General features: G+C 38.5%; 1 protein-coding gene across 1 annotated transcript in view; it reads left to right on the top strand.

The window, feature by feature from the left end:
- adarb2 (adenosine deaminase RNA specific B2 (inactive)) overlaps nt 1–20823 on the top strand; it is a 788873-nt gene that overhangs the window by 617297 nt on the left and 150753 nt on the right. The window contains exon 4 of the mRNA XM_039753536.1: nt 20328–20442. Coding sequence (XP_039609470.1) covers nt 20328–20442 — 115 coding nt within the window. The remainder of the gene's footprint in view (nt 1–20327; nt 20443–20823) is intronic.

Here is a 20823-nt window from a genome sequence, read left to right as displayed (position 1 = left end):
TCTCCTAAGAAGAATTTCTACAAGATTTTGTAGTTTATCTGTGGGAATTGACCCCCATTTTCACAAAGTTCAGCATTCCTAAAATACTTTTCCAAATAAATAGTTGTTTCTATTAGTCTTCCATTTGTTCTCCTAATGTTCAGACAAATGCTAGTGTGAACCACCAATTTTATATAATGGTATAATAATAAAGCAGAGACAATAAGGAGTGTTGGGGTACCCATTGGCAAATTCTGTCTAATTTAAATTTCAAAGAAAAACATAAATAGCATTATGAAAAATGTCTTTTCAGACAGGAGTCTGACTCTGGCTGCTCAAGATGGCAGTTCTTCTGGTTATAATGGTTTCCAGCAGGAAGAGGCGGGTCCAGGCGGATGGACACCGGCATCCTTCATTCATATATGACAAGCACAAGCAGGTGGCATGCATGTCAGGAAAAGAGCCCTGGTGGCATTGGATGGCAGTGAAAAACATTGCAGCCAGCTCGGCAGAGTGCCCTAGGGTGCTGTGTTACGTGAAAGGCATGTGAATCACCTTTCTTTGAGGACAGGAGGTCCAAATGTTACTAGTTATATAATATTTTGTGGTCTTATTGTACTTTTCATATCTGCAGGATAGTGTAAATGTTTTCCTAACCCACTTCAAGTTAGCATGTTCTGGCTGTATTTATTTGTTTTCTTCTTTCTAATTTTTCTTCAGTTTTCTACTCATAGAAATGCATGCTAGTGTGTCAAACTGACTCGATACGAGTGTGGTGAGTGAGTATACCCTGTGATAGACTAGCACATCATTCATGGTAGTTCCTGCCTTATACCCAGCTGCTTCCATTATAGGTTCAGCTCCACTCCAATCCTCCATTGAAATATATAGGTACAGCAAACAAATGCTTTCATGTTATTTTTTCCATGGTCTCTTTTTGCTGTTTAATCACATGTTAAATGTAAATATTGTGAAAATTGCTTTTCTTCACTAAGATTATGCATTTTTCTTCTTAAAAATATATATTTTAACCACGTTAACACTACATAAAGCACTGCCATAGTCATTATCCCACAGGATTCAAGGAACCTATTTGGACAGCAGTTTATGGATTATAATAATAAATTGAGATTTCATTGTTTCAATGAAATGCACATTTAGCTTTATTGAAAGATTCTGAATATGGGATTATCTGTAATTAATGTATGATTAATTAGTCATGTTACTATTTTTGCAACAGGTTTCAGTCTCTGTAGAAGGTAAATCTGCATTAAACCATCTGTTGGATTTTTGCTTATACTAACAATCTGTGTGAAATGTGCTCGTTTTCTTATAGTGTTATAGCTTGTAGCTTTACATTGAACTCAAATAAAGCCAAACTGTATAAAAATTTATTAATAAAAATAAATGTAATGGAAGGGTACAACGTTTTTAAGATAATTGGGCAAAAAATAGAGGTAAACAATACATCTGCAACTCTCATGTGATATTTTGGGAGGTCTTGCACACTAAATTGATAAGCATGTCTTCCCTCCTATTCACTCGTTCTCTTTCTCTACTTTGCTGGCCTCTTTTCACCTGACTAGCTGAACCATCTTACCATCTCCAAGCTCACTGGTCTAGTGACTGAATGTGACCTTTAACTCCCATTATTTTGTCGTGATAGGGTCCTAAGGTGACCCTATTTTCCCTTTAAGACTCATTACTATGTAGACTTTAACATAATGCCCCAAATCCCATCTATAGCCCTCTCTTTTTTTTACATCTGTAACCCCAGGCAATTAGACAGAGAAGCAGAACAGACAGGCGAAAAAGTTACACATGTGTTCATTTATTATAGACTAAATGCTCCCCGCGGCTCCGTCCATGTAGTAGTGAAACAGGACAAATTTAAAAAATCAATAAACAGGTATCGCTAGCTAAGCAGAGGCAAGCTACACTCCAAAACGCAGAGGTACACCGACTCGAACAGGGGCTGGCGCATGAATAAGGAGGGCCCTACCCGGCTCCCCACTCCTGACGTCACACTTTGTTCCCTCAGCCTACAGCCTCTGTCTCGGATTAGCGTGAATGTCTCACTCCTGCAAGCAAACTATGATTCTTAGCATGATGAGAGAACTGGCAAAATCAACCAGAATGTTCAAGCAAATTATAGAAAAAAAGCCAGATTTAAATCCATTAAGCAGTTATCTCGTTCGCTAGCTTAGCGGAGGAAAGATACATGCCCCGAGGCTGGCACGTGAGTGAGGAGTGGCCCGCTGCATCTCTCACCGATTCACGCAAATAAATCAGTACCATAAACAAACTACGATACTTAGCACGATGAGAGCAGTTGCAAAATCAACCGGAATATTCAAGCAAATTATAGAAAAAAACACGATCTAAATCCATTAAGTAGTTCTCTCATGAGAAGTGGACAGACATACAGACTAACAACAACAACAATATTTATTTATTTATATAGCATATTTTCATACAAATGATGCAGCTCAAAGTGCTTTACAAGATGAAGAAAGAGAAAAAAGACCAAATCTATTAAAAAATAAAATTAGACGATGTTAATTAACATAGAATAAAAAACTAAGGTCTGACGGCCAGGGATGACAGGAAAAAGAAAAAAAAAACTCCAGACGAGTGGAGAAAAAAAAATAAAATATGCGTGGGTTCCAAGGCCACGAGACCACCCAGCCCCCTCTAGGCATTCTACCTAACATAAATGACCTCAGTCAGCCCTCATGGTAATCAGGGTTCACATGGAAGAACTTGATGATGATGGTCATGTGGACTTCTGGCCTTTAATCCATCAATGTAGGGACATCACGGTGCTTTGATCAGGTGGTGGTGGCGTAGATCAAAAGACCAGCAGAGAAAGTATGGGTTAGTACGGATTTTGGAGCCACCAGACAGACAAACGTTGGATTTTATATATAGAGAGATAATGTGCCCAAAATATAAGCAGAGTACAAATGTTAGTATTGAAAAGATAACATAATTACAACCTGGGTAATAATCAGTTCATGTTGCTTAGATTACCAGGTGACTCTCTGTTTTAGTATGTCTGAGATCTGACATAGTTCAGGTTAGCCCTTGGATTATCTCTCTCAGTTTTTCATTTAAGTCCAGTTTTGTCATCCTTGGCACATCTCTTGGACCAATGGGGGTCTGTTCATGACTCAGCTAATTCCAGGCCAGCCACTTCTCCTTTCATCTCAGCCTCCTGTATTCCTTCAGGCTAGCTGGCTAGAACTTGCTTTTTAGCAGGGCTTTCTTAACTTCTTATCTATACTAGTTCTGACCTGTAGTAAGTACAACTGTTTTCTGAAGTATTTTTTCTAAGTACTTATTTTTATCATAATATTATTACATCATCCTCATGACATTCATGCAGGAACTACTTCTGGGGTCAGGTCTGTAGATTAATTCAGGGGTTAGAAAAATCTTTGCAGCTCCCCCTATCTGCCAGAACTATCTATGCAGTCCTGAATTCCATACCTCCTATAAATGATCAGGCCATCATCAGTACACTTGCTTAGAGTTGGCTTCAGCGACTCCTGTAGTTCAATTTATATACTCCCACTGCCCTTCATCCATATTTATGTGCCAGAGTACTTAACCGCTGGACACCTTTCATTATATCTGGGCCAAGTTCCCTCTGTTAGTGGCCTTGTGTCACTAGCAAAGTTGCCGTTGCACCTACGACAAGGGCATGTTACAGCCTAGCACCTTTCCTTTATAATGTCAAATTATGTGCAGTTTTAGTACCCACCAGGCTCTCCATCTCAATGCTCATTTTTGCTCTTAACAGGTCACTGATGACTTTTGGCTTTATTTTGAATGAACATTTGTCTTCAAAGGCATACATATTAAATGTCAAATTTATAGATATTGTCATGTCAGGCATCAGCTATTTTGTACATTTTATGTTATTTCTTATTTTTTATAGTACAAATGCTCGAACAGATGAAAAGAATCTGATATTTTCCAGTGTCTTTCCTCATACATCACTCTTCTTGGAGTACAGTTTGCCGGGCTGACATAATACCCTGCTGACGGTGATAAAAGCACCCGTGGGTAACGTCTGCCACACAGGCTGGTGAGCCATCTGGATATGGTGCTCAAAGGTTGGAAGTGGTTTGAGGCACCATTTTATCACACTTTCGAATATGCACACAGTTCAGCTTCCAAGGTACACAAAGAACAGGAAAAGAAAAACTGGGATATCAAAAGTCATAAGAGAAATATTAGCCAGGTAAAATTGCATTTTGTGATATTAATTTTGTACCCACTATTAAAAAAAGAGGAAATAAAACCTTCAAGAGTGAAGCTTGCAGAATAAGCCTATATCAGTTTCAAAAGCCTTAGATGAAATAAAATGCTGATTCGTTTCTTAAAGAGATACTGTTAAAATCTGCTGAATGAATTGTTAAATACTTATGAAGGAAAATCAGACATGGCCTATTTTAATGCAGTCAGAGCCGTTCTGGTTCTGCCTGATAAGATGGCAAGTGTAAATAAATCACTGACTGTGTATGGGAACGTATGATTGCATTTCTGAACCTGATATGGCACTGCCGCATGGTCATGGATGTATGTTGCAAACGTCACTTCATGAATACAAATTTAATTGGTGGTAAATCTTTCTACAGCTGGTGGAAAGCAGTTTAGTGGAATGGACTCTTCTGTTAGCGATTTAAAATTATTCCTTGTTATATTGGTTTTTATTGTGAATGAAGCATCTTGTCATCCTGGAAGGTAAAACAAAATGTGATTCAATTTTATTTTACAGGGTTTCCACAAATTAAGATACACCTAGAATTCATCTTTACTTTTACTTTTATTCAAGTGACACATTTATCCAAGGTGACTTGCAATATCTGGATATTTACAGATTCAGTATCTTTTACAGCAGGCACTCTGGCGTTTTTAGTGATGTGTTTAGGGTCTTAGATTGACAAGAGCTGAAACGGCAACCTGGTGGTTTAAAGGCAAAGACACAAGATGTAATGGTGGAAATTTTAAGTAAAGCTTTTCAATGTGCTGTGTGAACTTTTTCTGTTTGTCTGTTATAGATTTTTCTCCAGGGACTCCACCGTGTATTTGCAGTAGACTGGCAGTCCATGATTGGGTCCTACATTGTTCCCAATCCAGCCAGCATTGTGAAATTTTCTACTATTTCATTCTACTATTAGATTTAAATTGGGGAAAGTATTATTTGTATGTGCACAGAAATTATAGATTTGATAGTGATATAAAAAAGTTTTAATTGATTTTATTCATGAAGTTGAGTGAATTGTGTGTATATGAGTAGTATTGCCTAAAACAACATCACAGTGCTATGGCACCACCTGGTTGAACCCATATAATTGGAAATAAGACAACAATGAAAAACACACAATTACAGATAATGTCCTTTCAGACAGGAGCTCAAAATTGAACTGACTCAAAATGGACGAACTTTCAGTCATATGGGTTCCAGGCAGGAAGGGGAGGGCCCAGGTGGGTGGAGAGCAGAAGTGCCGTCAGTGGTGAAATGGCCGTCTATCTTTCATTCTGCAGAAGGAGGAAAAGGGAAGGCATCAGAGCACAACACAGACCCTTAGTTCAGCAGATAACTGCTGTCACCAGAGCCCTTAAATTGTCTCCTATGCGTACACGCATGGCAACAGAAATTGAGAGCACAGATATGCAACACTGAGAGCAGGTCGTTTTGATGAGTTGGATGTAATGTTAGGACATTAGTCTTGAATTAGGCTATACATACTCAGAAGACAAATGGTCAGAACTTTAAAAGATAAACTAGTACCCCCACAACTGCATAGCACCTCATTTACCTAAAGATTCTACATGCAGTTTGAGGCCCAAATGTTTCGCATGTAAATGCTTGATTGCCATGATAACATCTGTTTCACAGAGTTTGATTGGCCGAGGTTAATAAAATTAAAATCAGCAGAGATGTACACTCTAAGGACAAAATGATCCATCATTTCTAATCACAACACAAATCGCCAATTTAATACAATCACACCTAGATATGGTATATCTAGTATTAGTGTAGAAGACACTTAAGGTCAAGATTTTTAGTTCATGCATCTTATAACTTGTAAATACATTAAATATTTTTATGACACCTCGTAGTCCTGGTTTTAATTGAACTTCGTAATTTACCAGAGAAGGATGAGCAGCTGAGATAGCAGCAGATTAATAAGCAGAGTCAAATGGTGGCAAGACCTGGATTCACTCAGAGTAGGGGTGTGATGGTGTGGGTCGGCCCCAGATTACCGGGTCCTAACAGGAGCCTCTTCTACCCGCCACCGCCAATAGTCAAGACCAAGATGAGCTGAGCAGATGAGGACAAACACACCAAGCAAGGAGATGGTGAAACAGTGCTCAGTGCTTTTATTAAACAGTTCAACAAAACAAGGTGTCCAAAAAGTGCAGTGCTCAAAATGTCTATAAATAATCCAATAAAATAAACATGATGTGAATGTTAAAATCCAATAAATAAATCCATTAAAATTAGGTTGAAAAAATAACTCATTTAAAACCACACGCCCAGATGCCTGCTTTTAAAACTGCCACCTCTCCGGCTTATCCTGTTTGAATCTGGCAGCCCAGAGAGATGTTGATCAACAGGTGCAGACACCCCTCTCATCTGGCCTGTGTCCCCGTTACCAATCCCACAGTGTTCACGGGCAACCACCGAGCCCTGCTCCACCTGAACCGCTGCCTACCCTTGCTCTACCCAACACGGGTGCTCAGTACTCCCACCACTACCATCTCAATGGCTCTTGCAAGCATGATGGACACTCCTGCTACCTAGTCACTCAGCAGCAGCGACCCTTCATCCCCATCCTGAGGGTTGGTCACTCGCACCACCTTGTGGCTTCACTCCTGCCCACCTGCTTCCATTCTCTACACCAGCTTGTTTTCTTTCTCTTCCCTGCCCTCTCCTTTTTATATGTTGGGGAGTAGTTGCAGTTGCAATTACCTGATTGCCCCCCAGACTGATATTGAGACCACCCACACATGTGGGTAAGGTAACTAAGTTTGTCAACCACTTCATACCAACCAACATAGCCAAGGCGTCTTCACAGCAGATCACATGCAGCAGCTCCACACCCCAGCGCGAGCGCAACCAATAATTTATTTATTAAAATGGCCACTTTTTCTGAGCTGCGGACCCCGTATACCACAAGGGGTTAGTGTAACACGATGGCTAGTGTAGCAAGGCAGAGAGAAACAGAGTCTGCTGCTATATAAGAAGTTAGAAGTCTTAATGGCCACTGTACTTTAGTTTTCTTTAGATGCATGCCCTGAAAAGGTTTATTAAGAATGGTCATGTTTATTAATTTTTTGCATTTTTATTTTTGTAGATTTAATCGTTTTGATTTTGTAGCTAAAGTTTTTTTGTGTCAAGGAATCTACATTATATTTAGCATTATTTTTTCGAAATAATGTATATGTATATTTTTGTAATTATTTTAAGCCATTTTCACTGACGTTTTGTTTGTTATGATCTGTTATGTTATGGGTTATGTTAATTTTTCATTCAGTATTGTTCATCATTTGACATGAGGTTTTCCAAACGAGAGATTTCATTTCTGGTATTAATTTTTTAATTCTCCAAATAGTTAAGGAGTTGAGCAATTTTTTTGGATCATTTTTGCTGCTAGTTTACTAACCAGTCGATAGGTCCGCATCCCATGTGTTCAGAAGCGTGGCCTCAGAAGTCGTGACCTGTTGATGTTCAACAGAACAGGTTTAAAATTCAGCTGTAGGTGCACTTTCTTACTCGATTTGAGAATTCAAAACCTTACCGCAACCTTTGCTAAATCCTTTCTCGTTATTTCTTTTTGAGTACTGATCTTTTTGATATGAACTTTGACCTTGCTTGGTTTTGTTGATTTCCTGGCTTTAACCGTTTTCTGGTTGATCACACATCTCCTGGTTTCTCATAAAAATGACTCTGGTCAATGCACTGGTAGAACATGATTGCCACAATTTCTTACAACTTATTGTTTGAATGCTTCTCCCTGTTTTTAGGGGTGTGTTCTCAGAAGACACAACTACAATATCAGGTTTAAAGGTTGTCAGTTTGACATAATTTCCTTTTCAAGACTGCAGATAAAAAACCTTTATTCTCAACAAAACTAGTTCCTAAGAAATCCAGTATTTTGTCTGTGGGTTTTGACTCAGGCTTTGTACTCTTGGCCTTGATATTTGGTTTCGCTATTGTTTTGATTAAAGATAGTTTTGACCCCAGTGCTCATTTCGGACTATGTTTCCTCTTCCAGTCTTACTTTTTCTTACTGCTGCCTTCCGTAGCATAACAAGCTTGTTCTGCAATGTAAATACCCCAAATTCACATCTCAATACTGTCTCAGGGAGGATGTGCATCGAAGAGGGGGACATCACCCTGAGAAGTTTTCTCAGCAGAGGCACGTATTGATAATATCACACAAAAGTCTGTAAAAGGAGACTAGATCACAATGTGCGGCAAAGCGTCAGCTGCACTTGGCAGAAGATTAAAGTCAACTCAGAAGGGAATGCATTTACGGGGCAAATTCATGCGTCCACTCCAATCCATTCACTCATATCAGACAAAACAAGTCACCAGTTAAACTGCTTGAGGATACCAAAGTCAATGGAGGTGCAAACTCCACATAGTTGAGTAGCCAGACTGGGAATCAAAGCCATGTCCCTAGCACTTAAGGCAATGCACCAAAGCAATTGTGCCATCTTAAATCCTGCTTTCCAACACTAAAATATGTCACGTAGATTTATGTGTGTTTGCTTAGTTTTGCTTTGGTTGAGATTAGGGAATCCGGTAAACGGGAGCCCGGGATTCCTGGACATTTTTCAGGAAACTGCTGTAATTCCCGGGAAACCGGGAACGGCCAAGCTTGCATATATAGCAAGTAAAAGTGTAAAAATCGATGAAGAAATAACAGTTAGAGTTTAAAACTGAAGACTTCATTGATGTCTGTCAGACAACAGCTTTGAACAGCAACTTGAAATTGCAATGCGTCAGTCTGTGCATTATCTGTGCCAAGAAACTTGCCATCACAGAATGATGACAAGAAACTGGATGCATCAGTAAAAGATGAAATGGGGGTGTTTCAGAGCAACGACAAGCGCGGGCGTTGTTTAGAAGAAGTATATCTGTATCTGATGACTGTGCTGCCTACTTCAGTGGAGGCAGAGCGTGCTTTCTCAGCGGCTGGCATACTCTGCACGAAGTACGCTCTCGCCTGGACGACCGCACGTTGGATATGTTATGCTTTCTACGCTCTTATTACCGCAACTAACTAGATCGGGGTCCCCACAGTTTTTCGGCTTGCGAGCTACTTTTAAAATGACCAGGTCGAAATGATCTACCTACATTAAAAAGATAATATATATATATACTCTGAGTATACTTTATACATAAAATATATGTTTTTGTACCTTGCATAACTGAATAACCTTTATGGCATAATAACAATTCAATACATTTGTGGTCACTACAGCATTTGGATTTAATAATCTTCATGCAGGAAAAGACTCGCATAAATAAGTAGAGCCGAATAATTTAGTCAAGCAGCTTTTGAATTCAGCTGAGTGAAAAATGACGGCTGTCCGATTAACTTCAATTTTAGTTCCCTCTCTTTTCTCTTTCTCAGATCACTTTTCGGAAGGAAGTCAGTTTCGTAGTTTTTATGAACAGTTCGAAAGTGCCTTTCCACATTTTCCTTCTTTGGAATAGCAATGATAGATTGACAGATCAGACAAACGCACTTCAATTGTGACACTGTGAGAGAAAAAATCCTCTTCTAATTCCACATTCAGCCGATACCCTCCCCAAACATTTAAACGTTTTTTTTTAAATCCCTTCTTTAGTCAATATAAATTGGAAGGCTAACTCGATCACAGCCGGAGTTTTGCAGTAGCTCGCTCGTTTGATCATGCGTACGGGGTGACCAGTGTCTTAGAAGAAAGGAGATCTCAGACTGGCCGCCCTGTATGTCAATCAAGTGGCAAATGCCATAGGGAGGATATATGATAGACTAACGTTTAAAAAAAATTTTTTTTTGAATGCAACGCGATCTACCTGCACTACCTTAGCGATCTACCGGTCAATCGCGATTGATGCATTGGGCGCCCCTGAACTAGATACATGTACTTGTATGACAGCATGAACTGCTTGTAGATAAGGTTAGACTTTTATTGGTGTCAACATATTGCAGTAGTTTTATTAAAAAGAAGTGTCGGTCCTTCTAAAACCGTTCACATGTGAGATACCCATGCACTGTGTCACCCCATGCAATGACATGCGGAATTCCCGGGAATGGATTCCCTAGTTGAGATGAAGTCATGTGACTTGAATACAGTTATGCATCCATTCATCGATTTACTGATCTGTTTATTCTCTTCTTGGCTGTGGGGTGCAAGCCAGCAAATAAACACCATTAACTTACAGGTACAGTATTTTGGCATTTGGTACACTAGCAGGAGTTTAAATGACTTGGTCAAGGACACAGAATCTTGGGAATTAAACTTGCATCCTAATGTTTTATAGAAGCTTTCAACTTTTCCTGGGCCCAGATTCTAAGTTAAAGAATGAATGCCTTCTGTGTGAATTTTGCATATTTTTGTCTGTGTCATTATTTATATTGTCGTGCCGTCCATGCGGCGAGGGAAAAAAAACTGGTCCACGACAAAGATATCCATCAGGAAGCATTTAATAATTAACTAAACGGTATCCAGAATTATTCTGCAATACATTTTCATTGAATTTAATGAATTAGATGCTGCTTAACAGGTTGTTGCTCTAGCTCAGAGTACGGAGTGGTTTTAGTGTGCGTCCATACACCAAGCCTGTGAGCAAACAACAACCAAAAAACCTTTTGCTTTTACTGTGCATAACAACCAAGATAACTCACCACGTGTCAAACTCACCCTGAACTTTAGAGATGTTAAAACAACAGCCCTGAACTTTTTCTGGTCACTACAATATATTTAACATGTAATTCTAACTTTTACATGCCATTTCCACTGATATGCTACTAGCCTAACTGCCTGCCCTTGAGTGTGCATGTAAATGTGTGCTGGCAGAATGCCCTTTGGTGTCTCACCACTTACACACAGGAAATGGAGCAAGTACAGAATATTAGGTGAATAGTCAAAGTTCTTCAGACGGTTGAGCTAAGCTTAAGGGAAAAAGTACAATTCTTTAGCTCAGCATGCAAAAGCCACACAATTTTTCCTGTTACATGACACTCATTTTGGGGTGTCAAATGTTATCTCAGACTCTTGCTGTGACCTTTTCTCTGCACTGCACGCATTCAAAATGAATGGATGAGCTGGTAGCACAGTTGGTCCATAACTGTTATGTACTGTCTACCATAATGATGCTGATCCTGTTGTACATGCAGTTCATTTTTTTCCAGAGTATACTTGTGCTTTGATATATATTTGATTGATCTTGTATGACATGTTATTGTATTCTTGTGCACTTCATAAAGCAGTTTGTGACTGTGTGCATGCCAAAGATGCTATATGAAATGTAGTACTGGCAAGTTCAGATAACAACAAGTGTAAATACATCAACTAGCAGGCACCTTGGCCCACTATAAACAGTGCTGACTTTTTCCTTTAATCTCTTTTAATTCTAAGGACAGGCATTGAACAGCAAATGTTTACCAGAGGCTTTCTCTCCATTATCTGTTGACTTTCACACAACCACAGTCCTGGCAAATGTCAGTTTTATTGCATTACCAGCCAAAGGACTAGCAAAACACACCGCCCCCTTCCCTCAGTGCCTGGCTTTTCTTTCAGGTTTAAGTAATTTCTGTTACTGTGCTTCAATTTTGAATAAGTAATTAGGACTATAATTGTTTACTTTATCAAATTATTGTTTTTGCTGCTGGCACCTCTGTAGTGCCATGGAGGGTAAACTGGCAATTAGAAAGCAAAATAACCCATTTGGGGTCAAGGATGTGTGAAGCTGGCATGTAAAGGATGAAAACATCTGTGAGGGCCTGATGTGCCAGGCAACTGTTTCAGTGTCCAAGGCACACCATATTTTAATTGTTCACAACAGGCAGCTAAATGCCGAGAGCAGAAGCATATGCTGTCTGTCTGACTGCCTGACTAAAACTTATAAAACTAGTTCTTATAATCACAATGAGAATAGTGTAAGACTATATAGATAGATAGATAGATAGATAGATAGATAGATAGATAGATAGATAGATAGATAGATAGATAGATAGATAGATAGATAGATGTTTTACAAATAATAATTCATTTCAATTCATTGCTAATACTACTTTACAAATATTCAAAAGTTTACAAAAGGAATTCGAGGACAGAAAAAGATCAAATCAGTAACACTGAATGGAAAATAACATTAAATATTAAACACCAAGTAATAGGTTAATACAGTGCCCATTTAATCACTGTGGATTTTAGTTAGGGTTTTTTGACTCTGATCAACTGAAAAGGTCTCTTTAATGTCAATGTGAAAACAGATTTTTGCAAAGTTAGTTACAAATATAAAACACAAAATAAATAATTAGTATACGTATTCACCTCCTTTATTAAGATGCACCTAAATCAACTAAGTCATTTTTTAGAATTCACATAATTACTTCAAAGGAGATCACCTGTCTGTAGTTAAAGGGTTTCCAGTGATTGTAGTATAAATGCACCTGTCTGTGGAAGGTCCAACCTGTGGTGAGTGAATATCATGGCCAAACCTACACAATAAAGATAAATGAACACTTTAGTCAATTCTGCGAAAAGGTGACTGGAAAGTACAGTCTGAGGATGGAAAAAATACTGAAATTACTGAATATCCTTAGCAGAAAAATTAAATCAGTCATTAAGAAATTGAAAGGGTAACAGCCGTAACTCTGCCTTGAGCAGACCATCTACAAAACCGAGTGATTTTGGAAGAAGACAACTAGTAATGGAGACTACCATAAGACCTAATAGAAGGAGTGACAAGATACAGTGGATGAGAATAGAGAGACTATGCTTACATCAACTGCTACATGGATGCTGTATGGGGAGAGTGCAAAGAGTAAATCAGTTATAAATTGTATTGTATTGACCTCCTTCTTTTTGACACCAACTGCACGCCCAACCTACCTGGAAAGGGGTCTCTCTTTGAACTGCCTTTCCCAAGGTTTCTTCCATTTTTTCCCTGCAAGGGTTTTTTTTGGGAGTTTTTCCTTGTCTTCTTAGAGAGTCAAGGCTGGGGGGCTGTCAAGAGGCAGGGCCTTGTTAAAGCCCATTGCAGCACTTCTTATGTGATTTTGGGCTATACAAAAATAAATTGTATTGTATTGTATTGTATTATAAATGCACATGACCTCTCGGTAGAAGGCACACAGGAGACTCTAAAGTCAGCAGGAATAAAGTTCTATGATCTACTAACAAAAAATTAAGCTTTTTGGCCATCAGCCTAAATGCCATGTTTGCATAAGCTTAACATTGCACAGTATCAAAAACACAGCATTACCTCCATGAAGCATGGTGGTGGCTGCATCAGGCTCTAGGGACGCCACTCTACAGCAGGCCCTGAAAGGCTTGTGAGAGTAAAGAGTAAAATAAATGTGGCAAAGTATGTAGAAATTCTGGAGGAAAACCTGAAGTATTCTGCAGGAAAACTGTACTTTGGGAGAAGATTTGTTTTCCAGCAAGACCATGACTCCAAATATAAATTCAATGTTACATAAGAATATATTAAAAAAACAATGTTAATCCTCTGCAGTAGCCAAGTCAGAGTCCAGAACTCAATTCAATGGAGAAATTGTTTTTTGAACTTGAAAAAGACTGTTCATTCATGATCCCTATTAAATTTGACAGAGCATGGGAAGTTTTGCAAAGAAAAATGGTAGTGGCCAGGGGCCTCATGTATAAACGGTGCGTACGCACAGAAATGTTGCGTAAGAACTTTTCCACGTTCAAATCACGATGTATAAAACCTACACTTGGTGTAAAGCCACACACTTTTCCACGGTACCTCATACCTTGTCGTACGCAAGTTCTCCGCTCGGTTTTGCAGACTGGCGCCACCCAGGGTCAAAGCAGTGCTACTTTTCCTGTGTAGTTACACCTTATTTTCCTGACACGGCTTAATAAATACACTGAAACTAACCGTATATTTTTTATTAGTGCAATGAATCTGATTGTAGTTAACTTGTAACAATATAATGGTCCAGGGAATAGCCATAGTATTCCAAATACCATAACTGCTTTAGCGTTGTTACTCTCACTGCACCTTCTTCTTCTTCTTCTTTCAGCTTCTTCCGTTAGGAGTTGCCACAACGGATCATCTTTTTCCATATTACTCTCACTGCACCACTCGGAGTATTTATATCACTGTATCTGAGTGGGGAATCACAGCAGCAGCTGATCGGAAAGAGAATTATCGGTATACAGCTTCAAGAACACACTGTCTCAGCCACGGCAGAACGTTTCAAAGCCTTTCCTGTACAGACCTTGTGGTTCAGAAACAGTTTCATCCCAAAAACTTTAAATGCACTCAATCAATTGCTCCTTGTAGAACTGTTTGTACTTATAAGTACAGTGTAAACTTGCACTACAGTTATAATATTACACAACCTGAGCTACTTTATAAAGCACGTATTTACATATGATGACGATATCATTTTTAAGATGAAATGCAGCAAAATATGTTTATTATATTATACAGGTAAAACTTTAACTTCATTTAAATAATCTATATTCTTCACTGGGACTGTCGTGAAGGATAGAATAATTAAACATGTACTATGAAGATATTTCAATGTTCCTTAAACGTTTTGAAGAATCGGCGCTCTAAGCTTACAGATGGCTTAACGTCTATTACAGAGCTGATTGTGTGGCGATCGGTTACTTGGAGAAAGAAAAGCAAGGACTGCAGTGCTGGCTACGCCAATATATATTGAATATAAAACAGAAAGAGAAAATAACAACACAGCTAAAAACGCAGCAACAAATTTCGGCAAAAGTTAAATGCTTGTGTCATGAGCTCAAGGCGGCTATGCAGTGTCCGCAATGGACGTGGCCATCCACCATGCATAAGCTACCTTATTGACATTGATTCTTCCTCTGCCCAGTGCTACCACAAGCCTAGAGCCGCCCTTGAGTACTGCTGCAATAAATTATTTCATCGAAGGTTGCACACAATCACTGCGCCATGAAACCCATGTTTAATAATGTGCTTTAACTCCTATCATCATGAAAATTATATAATGTATACATCTCAGTATTTTAGTTATTCAGAGAGATGTAATATCATGAATGTAATGGATTTTGTGTCCAGTTGGAGGAAGAGAGCCCGTTTAAGAAGCAAGTAGTGATTCACACACATAGAGCACATAGAAGATCAAATACAAAACAAAGCATTTAACGTGCGACTTTAATTACGATGTAATTTTGAGAAACTGGTTAATTAAACGATTTTAAGATGAAGTTTCTGATGTTCTACTTTAATGACAAAATAAACTACGTGATTAAAGTGGAAATTTCGAGATTGAAGTTGACATTTCGTGCTTTTTTTCCCCACTGTGTGCCTTTTTTTTCTCTGTACCTTAAAAAGCTTTCATATGACACTCAGACGGTAGGCTACGACTCACCTTTTCACGGTGACTGATATCTGAGCTTTCAAGTTTCTCCAACACACTATGTCACTCGATCAACTTCCTTTTGTTGATTATACCACGGTTTATTTGAAAAAATAGTAAGTTTTTCCTTTGCCTCCACTTGGTATTCGCTAAAATTCTTATATTTTCCCCCGTGCTTTTCCCATTGTCTTTTCAAAGAAGGCTGAGCTTAAGGGCGATTTATATTCATTTGCATATTCACAGAGGCGTAATTCTGGGAGGAGTTGGGGCGTTACATAAAGCGCGTGCACGAGCGTTACTATTCACGCTGATCGGGATTTATGTATCGGAAGAACGTGGAAGTTGGAGTACGCACAGATTCCTGCATCTGGATTTTTCTGTGCGTAAGCAAATTTCGGCTTTTGTGCTTACGCCATGTTATAGTGCAAGTTCTACGCACGCCGTTATACATGAGGCCCCAGATGTGCAAAGTTGATAAAGACCTCGATACAATGACTCAGGGCTAGAATGGCTGTCATAAGGTGCATCTACTAAAAACTGACTTGAATACCAATGCAATTATTTTGTGTTGCATATTTGTAATTATTTCAGACCACTTTGCAGAGTTCTATTTTCACTTCGGCATTAAATAATCTTTTTCTGTTGATCAATTTCTAAACAGCCAAATTAAATCAACTGTGATTCAATGTTGTGCAACAATAAAATGTGAAAACTCCAATGGGGTAAATAGTTTTTATAGGCACTGTACATGAAACACAATTTTCTGAATTAGACTAAGAAATAACAAGCAGGAATAAAAAAAATACAAAAACACAGAATGCTAGAACCATGATTATTTGTCTGAGGTTATATGTAGGAATATCAATGTAGATATTAAATCATCCACAAGAATGAATGTCTAGGAAAGAGGACTTAACTGCATTCATAGTTTGGTCAGATAAGATCACACAAAAAATGACAATAAAGAAAGATGAGTAGGACAGGACTAAATTATTAGCATGTACAGAATATGTAGTTAAATATACAGTATGTGTGCATTTAGTATGTCCAGGTATGCAGTCAAGAGAGGAATGTCTAAGAGTTAGAGTATTGGGTTGATCAAAAAGTAAAAATTAACATACCACTTGAAAAGTCAGTTACATATTTAAGAATTGCATCTTTTAGTTAGTTATTCCCATATTTGGTTCAGATGACATACATGTGGAAGCATGGAGGTGTTTAGGAGAGATGGCAAGTGGAGTTTTTAACTAGATTGTTTAATCTTGGAAAGTGAGAGGATGCCTGAGGAGTGGAGAAGAAATGTACCGGTACTGATTTTTAAGAACAAGGGGGATGTGCAGAACTGTATTAACTAAAGAGGAATAAAATTGATCAGCCACACCATGAAGTTATAGGAAAGAGTAGTGGAAGCTAGGTTAAGGTGGGTGGTGATAATTAGTGAACAGCAGTATGGTTTCATGCCAAGAATGCAATGTTTTCTCTGAGTGTGATTATTTGCAATGGTGATAGACAGGTTGATAGAGGAAATTAGACAGGAGTCCCCTTGGACTATGATGTTTACAGATGACATGGTGATCTGTAAAGAGAATAGGGAGCAGGTTGAAAGACCATGGAGAGGTGGAGATATGCTCGGGAGAGTAGAGGAATGTCAGTAGGAGCAAGACAGAATACATGTGTGTGAATGAGAGGGAGGTCATAGGAATGGTTAGAATTCAGGGAGTAGAACAGGTGAAAGTGGATGAGTTTTAATACCTGTGATCAACAATACACAGTAATATGGCAGTGTGGAAGAGAGGTAAAGAGAGTGCAGGCAGGGTGGAATTGGGTGTAGAAGAGCGTCAGGAGTTCCAAAAAGACAGGAGGCAGAGCTGGAGGTGGCAGAGTTAAAGATATTCAGATTTGCATTGGGTGTGATGAAGATGAACAGAATTAGGTACTCATTAGGGGGTCATCTTAGGCTGGACAGTTTGAAGACAAACCTAGAGAGGCAAGAGTGTGTTGGTTTAGACATGTGCAGAGGTGAGATGCTGGGTATTTTGGGAGAAGGATGCTAGGGATGGAGCTGCCAGGCAATAGGAAAAGAGGAAGGCCTAATTGGAGGTTTATGGATGTGGTGAGAAGACATGCAGGTGGTGGGTTTCACAGAGCAAAATGCAGGTGGACAGGAAGATATGGAAACAGATGATCTGCTTTGGTGACCCCTAATGGGAGCAGCCAAAAGAAGAAGTTTTCTATATAAACAGACCCTTACATAGTGTTCACTGGTCCTTAAAATATTGGCCAACTAAATTGCACATAAGTCATTTAACTGCTTTATAAAAAGACCTTAACAAAAGGCTTTTTTTTTGTTACAAAGCAACAAGAAAACAAAAGATGTGCTACAATAAGCCCTTCAAACTTCAATTCTAAGCCGGGGTAAAACAGATGTCTTTCTCATCCTTCTTTGGGAGAGTAATGAAACACTCATACAATGCTCTAAAACACCACATAGCCTCTCATGTACACACTTCTTACAGAGGTCACTCATATTAGTTATGTCAGATGTTAATGATCACCTTAACATATGTTAGGCTACCTTGCAGTACTGTGCCCAAGTTTTATCAGAATTTCTGCTAATCAAACGCAGGCACTTTGCAAGGAGACCAATGAAGTTTATACTACCAATATCAACCTGTCACACACAAGCTCAATTTTATCTACCAGGCACTAGTATGGTGGACAGAGTGTTCAAGTGAAAGATATTTTGGACTGACACATATATTTTCCATGCAGCAAAAGCATATACTGTAAAAGTTAGCAGTCGTTTTCAGAAGCACTTTCAGCAGAAATGTGTCAAGAAGCGCTACTTGGGCTCCTTTATACCAACATTAGTGTGCCTGTATAATGCCTCCCTATGACTGCCAAATCAGTTTTATTTCTTTTTTCATTTTCTTCCTTAGTTTCTTCTTAGTATGAGTGTATATGAGTATATTTATACAGTATATCTACTAGGAGGCTCCGCCCACTGTTTGCTTCGCTCGCCAAACCCAGGGTGGGCGCTGGGCCCCCAATCTATCCTGCAGCTGAGCCGCTCTGTTAGAGAAATCAATTGTATTTAAAGGTATGGTATAAGCCCCCCTAGCGCCTTTGGCACCCAACCCCCAGTTGTAGCCTAGTAGACTGCCCCATGATTTTCTTAATATTTTAGTTTATAATTTAAAAATGGAATAAGAATCTGAAAACCTAACAACATCACATTAAAGAATTTTATATATTTAGAGTAGATTTACATATTTAATTATTTGAAGGACTTCTTTAAGAAAACAAATTTCCTCCCTTGAGTTAATAAAGCTCTATCTATCTATCTATCTATCTATCTATCTATCTATCTATCTATCTATCTATCTATCTATCTATCTATCCTTAATCGTGAAGGAGGTTTTGTTGTTGCACTACAATTTGTGCCCACGTACTGCTGCCCATATTGCTGAAATGCTTGAAAATCTTGGGATTTTAGGTCTTGGACCATCCTCCATATAAACCTGACCTCACTCCCGGGGTTACTATCTATCTATCTATCTATCTATCTATAAAACAGTAACAAACGTTTTAAAAATTAGTAATATTGGATAAAACTCCTTCCCAATTGAGGCTGCCTCCATCTCAGGTGGTGTGTCTTCATACCTCCTCATACCACTTTGACAAATGACAATATGGTATGTTGACTGTCTGGTGTACATATGTATTGTCATATGAGACCTCCCCAAGCATATGAGCAGGCTTGTTATATGACCTATTGTGTATCCTATAGTTATTGTCCACGTCAGAACCAGTGACATGAGGAAATTCTGCTAGTTTTGTATGTTTAAAGAGCTGTTAAAAGAATGCAATTCATTATTGTATGTCTTACAGTCAATGAAAAGCTTTGCAGGTAGTTTCCAGGGCTGCAGAAACATGCAAAAATTACTATTGGAATCTCTCCCATTGGTTCGGCTGTATGATTGTTTGTGCAGTGGATAATGTACCAGATTGTAAAGAAGAAGGTGGCTTTTCATTACCCACTTCTGTGATGTTACGGTAGTTGACATAACTTGCCTGTGTTACAATTGTAAAACTTATGAAAGTATTCTATTTTAATTGTAAAGTATGTTGAGGCAGTATTAAATTTAGAAACGTGCTACATCAGGTATAGAAAAGTTCTACATAAAGAAAAGCTGTGTCTTTATGTGATATGTTCAGTATGTTTTCTGAACCATTTGACTGTGTTCATCCATTTTCCAAACTGCAGTGACAGAACCTCTTGATAGAAGCACGTACAAGACACGTATCATTTACAGTGGGGTGCCAGCCTATTTGCAGGATAAACCTTTACATTCATTGACCCATTTCAGAAAAAAATTAAAACGATCACCCAATATAAGATCTCTGGAAGGTAAGAAGAATCCCAAATATGTATGGAAAACCACACAAACATAGAAAGGAAAGGAAAGCTCCTCACACAAAGGCAAGTGTAAGCCAGCTGAGGAGTAAGGCGGATGTCGTGTGATGTGTGGAGGTAATGTTAACCACTGTTTTATAGGGCCAGTATTTTATCCAGATAATCAATCCATAACAATGTCATTTAATTCATTTTTTTTATTTTAATTGCACATATTAAACTTAGATTGGAACAACCAAAAACTCACCACTGAAGCTGTTATAGATTTAAGAGTTTGATAACAAAGTAAATAAAGGCTGGATTATGTCTTTCAGGAGTTTGCAGACTCAGTATTCCAGTTGGTGACACAGAAGTTCCAGGAGCTTGCCAACAGATGTTCATCCCTGTACTCACGTCACAAATTCTTGGCAGGAATCATAATGACTAGAGGTATGGCGCATTTTATTGGCATTTATAAGACATTGAATTATTTAGTAAGTCCGATATATTGAAGGCTAGCACATTTCAACATATTGCAGCATTACAGAATAATACAATATTAAATATTTAAACTCCTGCTTTATGAGATATGTCAGCAAACTATAGCCATGTTAATCCCCAAGACAGTTTGTATTTATTTCATCTTTTAATGCAGCTTACCTGGCCAGAAAGGGATATTTACCTTCAGCCTTATTTATACTTTTTAATGAAGACTTGTAAACATTTTGTTTTACTTCCTTGAGTTAAGTACCTGCGGTAATGTGTAAGAAAAATAAAATTATTCTTTAGCTCGTCAAGGGAGAAAATCTACTGTAAATATAAGCCCACAAC

This window comes from Polypterus senegalus, chromosome 5 (assembly GCF_016835505.1).
Source record: "Polypterus senegalus isolate Bchr_013 chromosome 5, ASM1683550v1, whole genome shotgun sequence".
Classification (NCBI taxonomy): Eukaryota; Metazoa; Chordata; class Cladistia; order Polypteriformes; family Polypteridae; genus Polypterus; species Polypterus senegalus.
Note: the sequence above shows the minus strand (reverse complement) of the source record. Positions and strands in the feature narration are given on the sequence as shown.